Genomic DNA, 11243 nt, shown 5'->3' on the forward strand with positions numbered 1-11243 from the left:
TTCCAAAAAAACGTCAATCACGTCAGGTCAAACAAAATTAACATTAAACACGCCCCCTCAGCCGATTTTGAATTAGGCGCCCTTACGCCCGCCCGTAACTTAGCAGGCAAGTACTTTGTGAATCATGTACTTGCCTCGCTAACTTACGGCGGCGTAGTGTAAACACGATACGCTACGCCGCCGCAAAGTTAGGACGCCCTTTGTGAATCTACCCCCTAGGATTTAATTAAAAAGGCAGGTCTGGCCAAAATTTTAAGAGATTTTGAACTAAATTAGTTGACTCAACAATAGTTCTGACGGAAAGTTTTCAATGTCCGTAAGGACGTTCGAATTAAAATCCAACCACGTACGGCCAGCTTGAAGCGTCTTGTAATAAGCCTTTATTGCAGACGATACATAATATATCTATTTTGCAATAAAAATCCTTCCTATTCGCAAGTTTTTTTTATTTTTTTTAGCTTAGGGCTAAGTTCCATTTTAAGCGACGGAAAGCACAGAAAGTTCCCCTTTAAGAGTTGAGAGCGCATAGTTACAGTGTCAGTTTCACTATGGCAATGAGACTGAAAAGCAGACGCAGGGGAGGGAGGCTGTAACCTCCCCCCCCCCCCTTCTTTTTCTATCAACGGGAATCCCAGCAACACAACACTCGCCACTGCCTGCTGTAGGCTTCTCAGTGCTGTTTGGGGTGACTAACTGTGCCCGGGCCCCTTCCAAGGACTATTCTCCTCCGCACAGCAGCAGAACAAAGTCCTCTTTATACTGTCACCATGGAAGCTGCAACAGCAGAAAGAGGCTGACTCTGCCTGTTTATACAGCTCTGTCCTGCCTACAGATCTCCAAAGCTGGCACCATGCTGCCCAGACCCAAGACCACCTTCACCCTCAAGCAGGACCCCCGAGAGATCATGGTAAGTCCCTTCTTTATATATCTCTTTGTTGGTTTGTGACCTGGGGACAGTTTGTGTAAGGGATCACCAAGCCGAAAGAGAAGCTCCATTATGTAAAAGAGCTGCTGATCACATTCCAAAATAAATTGGAGGCAACCCCCCCCCCCCCTCCTCCTCCTCCTCTACCGTAGCAGCTGCCCCCCTTTCGGGGTCCGATGTGTAGAGACGCCTAACAAAATCTACTGCTCACTGTACGCCTATGTTATTCTTAGCTCCAAGTTCAAGTCCGTCTAGCAAAAGATTGTGTTGCTCGTCTGCAAACTTTGGGGGCTGCTTCACACCACTTGCATTGGTATTGCCCTGGGCGGTCGCAACGCAGGACAAGGTGGTTAGCGCAGTCCCAAAACAAGGCAAGGTGCCCAGATCAGTCACAAGACTAGGCAAAGTTAGGGGGCCAGAACAAGCCCCAATGTAAGACAAGGCACTTGGCACAGTCTTAACATAAGACAAGGCAAGGACATGGTGCCCAGCACAGTCCTAACGCAAGACAAGGCGTCCCATGCAGTCCTAACGCAAGACAGTGCAAACACAAGGTGCCCAGTGCAGTCCCAATGTAGAACAAGGCATAGACAAGCTGCCCAGCATAGTCCCAATGTAAGGCGCCTTGTGCAGTCCTTACGTAAGGCAAGTCAAAACACAAGGTGCCCAGTGCAGTCCCAAGATAAAACAAGGCAAAGACAAGGTGCCCATTGCAGTCCCAATGTAAGACAAGTCGTCCAGTGTAGTCCTAACGTAAGGCAAGACAAACACAAGGTGCCCAGTGCAGTGCCAATGTAGAACAAGGCATAGACAAACTGCCCATCATAGTCCCAATGTAAGACAAAGGCACCATGTGCAGTCCTAACGTACAGCAAGACAAGGCAAAACACAAGGTGCCCAGTGCAGTCCCAACGTAGAACAAGGCAAAGACAAGGTGCCCAGTGCAGTACCAACATAGAACAAGGCAAAACACAAGGTGCCCAGTGCAGTCACAATGTAAGACAAGTCGTCCAGTGTAGTCCTAACGTAAGGCAAGACAAACACAAGGTGCCCAGTGCAGTGCCAATGTAGAACAAGGCATAGACAAACTGCCCATCATAGTCCCAATGTAAGACAAAGGCACCATGTGCAGTCCTAACGTACAGCAAGACAAGGCAAAACACAAGGTGCCCAGTGCAGTCCCACCGTAGAACAAGGCAAAGACAAGGTGCCCAGTGCAGTACCAACATAGAATAAGGCAAAACACAAGGTGCCCAGTGCAGTCACAAGATAGAACAAGGCAAAAACAAGGTGCCCAGTGTAGTACCAACATAAAACAAGGTATAGACAAAGTGCCCGATGCAGTACCAACATAGAAAAAAGGCATAGCCAAGGTGCCCAGTGCAGTACCAACATAGAACAAGGCATAGACAAGGTGCCCAGCACAGTCTCAATGTAAGACAAGTCGCCCAGTGCATTCCTAACATAAGGCAAGGCAAACACAAGGTGCACAGTGTAGGAAAAGATGCCCAGCACAGTCCCAGGGTAAGACAAGGTGCCCAGTGTAGTCCCAACGTAAGACAAGGTGCCCAGTGTAGTTACAATGTAGAACAAGGCATAGACAAGGTGCCCAGAGCAGTCCCAGCATAGGACAAGGTGCCCAGCACAATCCCAGTGTAAGATGAGGCGCCCAGTGCCATCTCAACACAAGACAAGGTGCCCAACGCAGTCCCAATATATAAGGGGCATAGACAAGATGGTCACCGCAGTTCCAGTGTGAGACAAAGTGCCCAGCACAGTCCCAGCGTAAAACAAGGCTACCCAGCGCAATCCCAGCATAAGATGAGGTGCCCAGTGCAATTCCAACGTAACAAAACAAGGTGTCCAGCGCAACCCTAACATAAGACAAGATGCCCAGCTTAATCCTGACATAAGACACGGCATCCAGTGCCGTCCCAATGTAAAACAAAGCGCCCAGCACAGTCCTAATGTAAGACAAGGTGCCCATTGCTGTCCCAATGTAAGACATGGCGCATATCGCAGTCCCCATTGTAGAACAAGGTGCCAGTGCAGTCCCAACATAAGACAAGGTGCCTATCGCAGTCCCAATGTAAGACATGGTGCCCAAAGCACTCCTAATGTAGAACAAGGTGCCCAGTGCAATCCTAATGTACAGCAAGGTGCCCAGTGCATCCCAACATAAGACAAGGCCCCCCAGAGCAGCCCCAACATAAGACAAGGCCCCCCAGAGCAGCCCCAACATAAGACAAGGCCCCCCAGAGCAGCCCCAACATAAGACAAGGCCCCGAGAGCAGCCCCAACATAAGACAAGGCCCCCCAGAGCAGCCCCAACATAAGACAAGGCCCCCCAGAGCAGCCCCAACATAAGACAAGGCCCCCAGAGCAGCCCCAACATAAGACAAGGCCCCCCAGAGCAGCCCCAACATAAGACAAGGCCCCCCAGAGCAGCCCCAACATAAGACAAGGCCCCCCAGAGCAGCCCCAACATAAGACAAGGCCCCCCAGAGCAGCCCCAACATAAGACAAGGCCCCCCAGAGCAGCCCCAACATAAGACAAGGCCCCCCAGAGCAGCCCCAACATAAGACAAGGCCCCCAGAGCAGCCCTACCATAAGACAAGCCCCCCAGAGCAGCCCCAACATAAGACAAGGCCCCCCAGAGCAGCCCCAACATAAGACAAGGCCCCCCAGAGCAGCCCCAACATAAGACAAGGCCCCCCAGAGCAGCCCCAACATAAAACAAGGCCCCCCAGAGCAGCCTCAACATAAGACAAGGCCCCCCAGAGCAGCCTCAACATAAGACAAGGCCCCCCAGAGCAGCCCCAACATAAGACAAGGCCCCCCAGAGCAGCCCCAACATAAGACAAGGCCCCCCAGAGCAGCCCCAACATAAGACAAGGCCCCCCAGAGCAGCCCCAACATAAGACAAGGCCCCCCCAGAGCAGCCCCAACATAAGACAAGGCCCCCCAGAGCAACCCCCAACATAAGACAAGGCCCCCCAGAGCAGCCCCAACATAAGACAAGGCCCCCGAGAGCAGCCCCAACATAAGACAAGGCCCCCAGAGCAGCCCCAACATAAGACAAGGCCCCCAAGAGCAGCCCTAACATAAGACAAGGCCCCCAGAGCAGCCCCAACATAAGACAAGGCCCCCAGAGCAGCCCCAACATAAAACAAGGCCCCCAGAGCAGCCCCAACATAAAACAAGGCCCCCAGAGCAGCCCCAACATAAGACAAGGCCCCCCAGAGCAGCCCCAACATAAGACAAGGCCCCCGAGAGCAGCCCCAACATAAGACAAGGCCCCCGAGAGCAGCCCCAACATAAGACAAGGCCCCCGAGAGCAGCCCCAACATAAGACAAGGCCCCCAAGAGCAGCCCTAACATAAGACAAGGCCCCCAGAGCAGCCCCAACATAAGACAAGGCCCCCAGAGCAGCCCCAACATAAAACAAGGCCCCCAGAGCAGCCCCAACATAAGACAAGGCCCCCCAGAGCAGCCCCAACATAAGACAAGGCCCCCCAGAGCAGCCCCAACATAAGACAAGGCCCCCCAGAGCAGCCCCAACATAAGACAAGGCCCCCCAGAGCAGACCCAACATAAGACAAGGTGAAGACAAGGTGCCCAGCACATTCCCAACACAAGATTTGTTCCCTATGAGACCAGTTGACACCACTAAGTTGTGGTGGTGTGCGCATGAAAAAAAAGTACATCATGCAGAACATTTTTTTTTTTCCAACGCAGTGAGTTGCGACGCAATCCACCACCTCACACCGTGCTGTGAGCAATAGAACTGAACGAGATGTCACTTGTGACATTTTTTAAAAGTTCTAGAAAAAAAAATGGATTAGCGCAAAACATGTGTTTGCTTCCCACAACTTGGGTGCCATTACCAATAAATTAAAATAAGTGCAACAAGTGTTTTCGCGGGTGTTCATGGAATTCTTAGATGTGAATGGAGCCTTAAGGAGATTGTACAGTGTATGGTGAGCCTTAAAGTTATACCATTTCCCATAGGGATTGGTCAAATGTTTGTGCTGAGTTGTGATGGGCGGTCGCAGCTTTTCAGAGGCGATTGACAGGCGGTGAGGAGGTGATGTGACCCCGGTTTTAAACTCCTTTTTGTCAAACAATTGCGGTGCAACCACATGCATTGCAGAGCGTTGGCTGCGCTTCCCCATTTACTTGAATTGGTTTCACCACCCGCAATATGTTGGCAACGAACACCCCCATTCGCTGCCATTGCAGCTGACGAATGATGGGGCAGTTCGGGGGCACTAAAATCACATATTTTTAATGCCCCCTCAACCACACGTCTAAATTAGGACATACTAGTGTACATTTAGGCCCAGATTCTCAAAAGAGATACGACGGCGCATCTCCAGATACGCCGTCGTATCTATGCGACTGATTCATAGGCCCCATACTCACGAGCAAACATGTCTGCTGAAACTGGCCCGCAGGCCAGTTTCAGCAGACATGTTTGGTCGTGTGTGGGCGCGAGCGGGCCGAATTCCAGCAAACATTTGCCCGCCGGGCCTTTTCCAGCAGACAAATATTCCTGGACTTGTTTTAAAACAGCCCGCTGGAATTCAGCCCGCTCGGACATGTACGGTCGTCAGTACAGACCTACCGTACATGTCCAGCCGCCCGCCGTGCCTCGCATGCGTCGAATGACTTCGACGCATGCGTGGAAGCATTTTAAAGGCGGGCCGCCCACGTCGCCGCGTCATTGTCGCGGCGACACCGCGTCATCGACGCGGCGACACCGCGGACACGCCCCGCGTATTGTTTACGCGCGGACTTCTGTACGATGGTGTGTACAACCATCGTACAGAAGCCCTCTGGCAGACATGTATGGTGAAAACGGTCCGACGGACCGCTTTCACCATACATGTTTGTCCGTGTGTACCCGGCCTTAGAATCAGTTACGCATAGATATTCATTAGATCTGACAGGCGTAAGTCTCTTACACCGTCGGATCGTAACTGCAATTTTTTTTCCCCCCGCTAGGTGGCGCTTCCTTCGATTTCCGCGTCGAGTATGCAAATTAGCTAGATACGCGAATTCCCGAACGTACGCGCGGCCGACGCAGTAAAGTTACGACGTTTACGTTAGTCTTTTCCCGGCGTAAAGTTGGCCCTGGGTCTATGAGGCGCAGTCAATGTTAAGTATGGCCGTCGTTCCCGCGTCAAAATTGTAAAACGTTACGTCGTTTGCGTAAGTCGACCGTGAATGGTGCTGGACGTAATTTACGTCCACGTCAAAGCCAATGACGTCCTTGCGACGTCATTTAGAGCAATGCACGCCGGGAAATTTTAGGGACCGCGCATGCGCAGTTCGTTCGGCGCGGGGACGCGCTTCATTTAAATAAAGCACGCCCCCTACCCGCCGAAATTTGAATTCCGCTGGGTGATTTACGCTACGCCGCCGCAACTTTACAGGCAAGTGCTTTGTGAATAAAGCACTTGCCTGAAAAACTTGCGGCGGTGTAACGTAAATCAGATACGTTACGCCCGCACATTTTTACGCCGATCTACGAGAATCTGGCCCTCAATGTATCTAATGTCCAAACCTTTTATACTTTAGATATAGATAGAGTGGGGAAGGACTAGAACCTTGTCAGCATTTTACTGCAATCAAAGGATGTACATATATGACTCCATATATACGGGATACAGATCTATCAATGTATTATCATCATTTTAGTAAACAACGGTGGAGACTGAAGCTAGCCATAGATGGTTCGAATCTCGGCCAGTTCAGCAGGGACTGGCCAAAGTTCGAACCATGTATGGGCAGGCTGAATGCACCCAAGTGGATCCATCAATCGACTTGGGTACAACAACCAGCCTGTCATGCGATCATTGCCAGCAACTATAGCCATTGGCAATAATAGTGTTCTCCCAGTAGAGTGTTGTGATGGGGAATCAAGAAGCGATTTGCGGAAAATCAGGGTCCCCAGAGTTTCCCCTCCTTAGATCAGGGTCCCCACAATTCCCTTTCCTTAGATCGGGGTCCACAGAGTTCCCTCTCCTTAGATCAGGGTCCCCAGAGTTCCCCCTCCTTAGATCAGGGTCCCCAGAATTCCCTCTCCTTAGATCAGGGTCCGCACAGTTCCCTCTCCTTAGATCAGGGTCCGCACAGTTCCCTCTCCTTAGATCAGGGTCCCCAGAGTTCCCCCTCCTTAGATCAGGGTCCCCAGAGTTCCCTCTCCTTAGATCAGGGTCCCCAGAGTTCCCTCTCCTTAGATCAGGGTCCCCAGAGTCCCCTCTCCTTAGATCAGGGTCCCCAGAGTTCCCTCTCCTTAGATCAGGGTCCCCAGAGTTCCCTCTCCTTAGATCAGGGTCCCCAGAGTTCCCTCTCCTTAGATCAGGGTCCCCACAATTCCCTTTCAATTAGATCAGGGTCCCCACAATTCCCTTTCAATTAGATCAGGGTCCCCAGAATTCCCTCTCCTAAGATCGGGGTCCCCAGAATTCCCTCTCCTTAGATCAGGATCCACAGAGTTGCCTCTCCTAGGATCGGGGTCCCCAAAGTTCTCCTTCCTTAGATTGGGGTCCCCAGAATTTGCCCTTACATCAGAGACCCCACTTTCATTACGGTCCTCAAAGTTTCCCCTTACATTAGGATCCCAAAGTCTCCTCTAACATCAGAGTCCCTAAAGCCCCCTTACATCAGGGTCTCTAAAGCGACTTTACATCAGGGTCTCCAAAACGTATATAGAAAGAGTCCCAAATTTCATTCCCTTTCGATGGGGTCCCCAGTGTTAGTAGGGAAGAGCAGAGTGGGGTAAGGAGAGTGGAGAGGATTAAGAGAATAGTTGGGGTAGAGGAAGGGGAGGAGGGAGTATTGTGAAGACCCCATCAGAATCCGTTCCTTCTCATTGCAGCACTCGACTACAGGACAGGTGGAAGCCTGACGACTGGGCACTGGGACCGGATAGGTTTGGAGGAGAAACATTGCGTGGTGGTGGTGGCGGCGGATGCTGTCAGCCACCGTACATTTAGGGACAGCTCTGATTGCCACACAGCCTGTGCTGTTGCTGAGCGGCACGGCTGTGGCATCAGGGGCGCTGACTGGGTTTTTGGGCAGGGCTCTCGGAGGGAGGAGGTTTGGACTTGGCAACAACTGCTTGGTTGAAACCTGGACCCCTCGGGACGCCCGGGCCCCATACATGTGTATGGGCTGTCCCCAGGGGTCAAGTCCTGGGGAAAAAAGTGTGGGAACTCCCATGCAAGATCCACTCCCCCACCAAAAAAAAAAAAAAAACCACGATACGCTCATATGCATAATTACTAAACCCCATGTTTTGTTTTGTTTTTTCGCAAGCAAGTTCTTTCTAAATCCCGCGATAACTCGCGGCAGACCTCCGCAATGTCTCCTGGGAACAATGACAAAAGCTCCCAGGAGACATTGCGGCATCGATGAAGTGACGGAATACCCGCACACTACCCGATGAATCCATATACAGGAAGCGGCCAGTAAAATAAAGGATTACTAAGGTTCGCCTGCCCCTGACAGTGACTATAAACTGGGCATCGCCGCTTAGTGAAGGATTGGCTCGGGCGGCTCAGCTGCTTTAGTCCTGCAAAGGGAACTGCGTTCCTGCTGTGAAAAAAGTGCAGGGACTCCGTTCCCACGCGTTCCCGCAGGACTTGAGCCCTGGCTGTCCCCCCCTGATAGTGGCCCTGTGTACATAACTACATCTAAGGATATGCGCTTTACATGCTTACAAGTATAAATGTATGTAAGCACCATCTTTACGCGTTTTAACGCATCTATATGCAAGTATTTTACTGATTATTAGGCAGTGAACTTTTCGCCTAGAAAACACGCATGTATTAACATTAGTGACATTCTTACAGCCGCGTGAATGAGGCCTGACACCTTCATAAAGTAGGGAGTAACCTAAAACGTCTTATGAAGTAATTGATGACTCATTTACAATAACTATAATATCCTCTGTAATCAATAAAGCTGTATAAATGTTTTACAAATTTTCAGTTGATGATTAAAATAATCTTTTTTTTTTGTAATTATTACCTATTGCTGTCTGTGCCCCCCGCAGGGTGGGTCACATCTCCATTTGTCTTGGTGACCACCAACACTGGGACAGGAAGTGATGAATTAAAAAAAAATGTAGTTGTCACTAGAAGAGGAATTGAGGTGAAACCCTCCGTTGTTCTAAGAGGGGGGGGGGGGGGGTTCCCTCACTTTGGAAAGTTTGTTTCTCACTTCCTTTTGTGTCTATGGGACAGGAAGTAAAGGAAAATCTTCACACGAGGACACAGATTTAAAGCTAAACCCTGGTCTTTCCTTCAGCCTTGCACAGTTGTACAGGGTCCTCTCCTGGACTGAAACGGCTTACTCAGATTTCACTGCACACTGTGAGCTTCTCATGGGGGCACTGTAATGGGGGATCCTGATGTATGGGGGCACTGTGATGGGGGAACCTGATGTATGGGGGCACTGTGATGGGGGAACCTGATGTACGGGGGCACTGTGATGGGGGAACCTGATGTACGGGGGCACTGTGATGGGGGAACCTGATGTACGGGGGCACTGTGATGGGGGAACCTGATGTACGGGGGCACTGTGATGGAGGAACCTGATGTATGGGGGAACCTGATGTACGGGGGCACTGTGATGGGGGCACTGTGATGGAGGAACCTGATGAATGGGGACACTGTGGAGGAACCTGATGTACGGGGGCACTGTGATGGGGGAACCTGATGTATGGGGGCACTGTGATGGGGGAACCTGATGTACGGGGGCACTGTGATGGAGGAACCTGATGTATGGGGGAACCTGATGTACGGGGGCACTGTGATGGGGGCACTGTGATGGAGGAACCTGATGTATGGGGGCACTGTGATGGAGGAACCTGATGTATGGGGGCACTGTGATGGAGGAACCTGATGTATGGGGGCACTGTGATGGAGGAACCTGATGTATGGGGGCACTGTGATGGGGGAACCTGATGTATGGGGGCACTGTGATGGAGGAACCTGATGTATGGGGGCACTGTGATGGAGGAACCTGATGTATGGGGGCACTGTGATGGAGGAACCTGATGTATGGGGGCACTGTGATGGAGGAACCTGATGTACGGGGGCACTGTGATGGGGGGAACCTGATGTACGGGGGCACTGTGATGGGGGAACCTGATGAATGTGGGCACTGTGATGGGGGAACCTGATGTACGGGGGCACTGTTTTGAGGACACCTGATGTATGGAGATACTGTGATGGGGAAACCTGATATATGGAGACACTGTGATGAGGGAACCTGGTGTAGGGGACACCTGATAAGGACACCTGGGGTACTGAGATAGGTGAACATGATGTAAGCAGGCACTGTGGTGGGGACTCCTGATGCAGGCTGGTAGGGCCCCTGTGCATTACTTTGCCCAGGGGCCCATGATGCCATTAAGATGGCTCTGCTCCGCATGACGTGTGTGGAAAATACTGTCTGCCTACAGACAGACTCCTGATGTATGGGGACACTGTGGTGGGGGAACCTGATGGATGGGGACACCTGATGGATGGGGACAGTTATAGGGATAGCTGATGTATAGGGACACTGTTATGGGGACACCTGATGTATGCAGACACTGTGATGGGGACACCTGATGTATGGGGACACTGATGGAGGCATTGTGATGGCATTGTGATGGGGACACCTGATGTATGGGGACACCTGATGGAGGCATTGTGATGGGGGAACCTGATGTATGGGGACACTGTGATAGGGGAACATGATGTAAGCAGGCACTGTGGTGGGGATTCCTGACGCAGGCTAGTAGGGGCCCCAGAGCATTACTTTGCCCAGGGGCCGATTATGCTATTAAGATGGCCCTGCAAGGCATGACATGTGGGTGGACAATACTGCCTGCCTACCAATTGACACCCACCCATAAAGGCAAAGGCATTTTTAGATTTGCATAGAATATCCCAAGGACCCAGAGGAAGGGTGCTATGATATTATCAGAAAGCTACCCTGTTAGCCCCTCCCACCACCCATGATCTGCCTGCATTGCAAAGGAAAATGTATAGACCCAGTGATATCATATCAATGGCTCAATAAAGTGTGTAATGAAAAGGAAAGAATTAATTTAGAAATTGAATTAGCATGTTGATGGGGGGGCTGGAAAGACAAAATATAAGCTGAATAAGATGACAGATGATGGAGTGATGCTCTGCGTTCCTCAAATGAAATGATGGAGATATGGTGGGGACGACTGGCAAAGGGGCGTCTCTTCTCTAAACACTTTGGGGTCTTCCTTTCCCAGCTCTGTTCAAAAACAAATATAAATCAATA

At 51.0% G+C, this 11243-nt stretch overlaps 1 protein-coding gene across 1 annotated transcript in view; it reads left to right on the forward strand.

Moving 5' to 3' along the window:
• The first annotated feature begins 623 nt into the window (after positions 1–623).
• MTMR11 (myotubularin related protein 11) overlaps positions 624–11243 on the forward strand; it is a 141525-nt gene continuing 130905 nt past the window's right edge. The window contains exon 1 of the mRNA XM_040333753.1: positions 624–907. Coding sequence (XP_040189687.1) covers positions 851–907 — 57 coding nt within the window. The 5' untranslated portion in view covers positions 624–850. The remainder of the gene's footprint in view (positions 908–11243) is intronic.

This window comes from Rana temporaria, chromosome 13 (assembly GCF_905171775.1).
Source record: "Rana temporaria chromosome 13, aRanTem1.1, whole genome shotgun sequence".
Taxonomy (NCBI): Eukaryota; Metazoa; Chordata; class Amphibia; order Anura; family Ranidae; genus Rana; species Rana temporaria.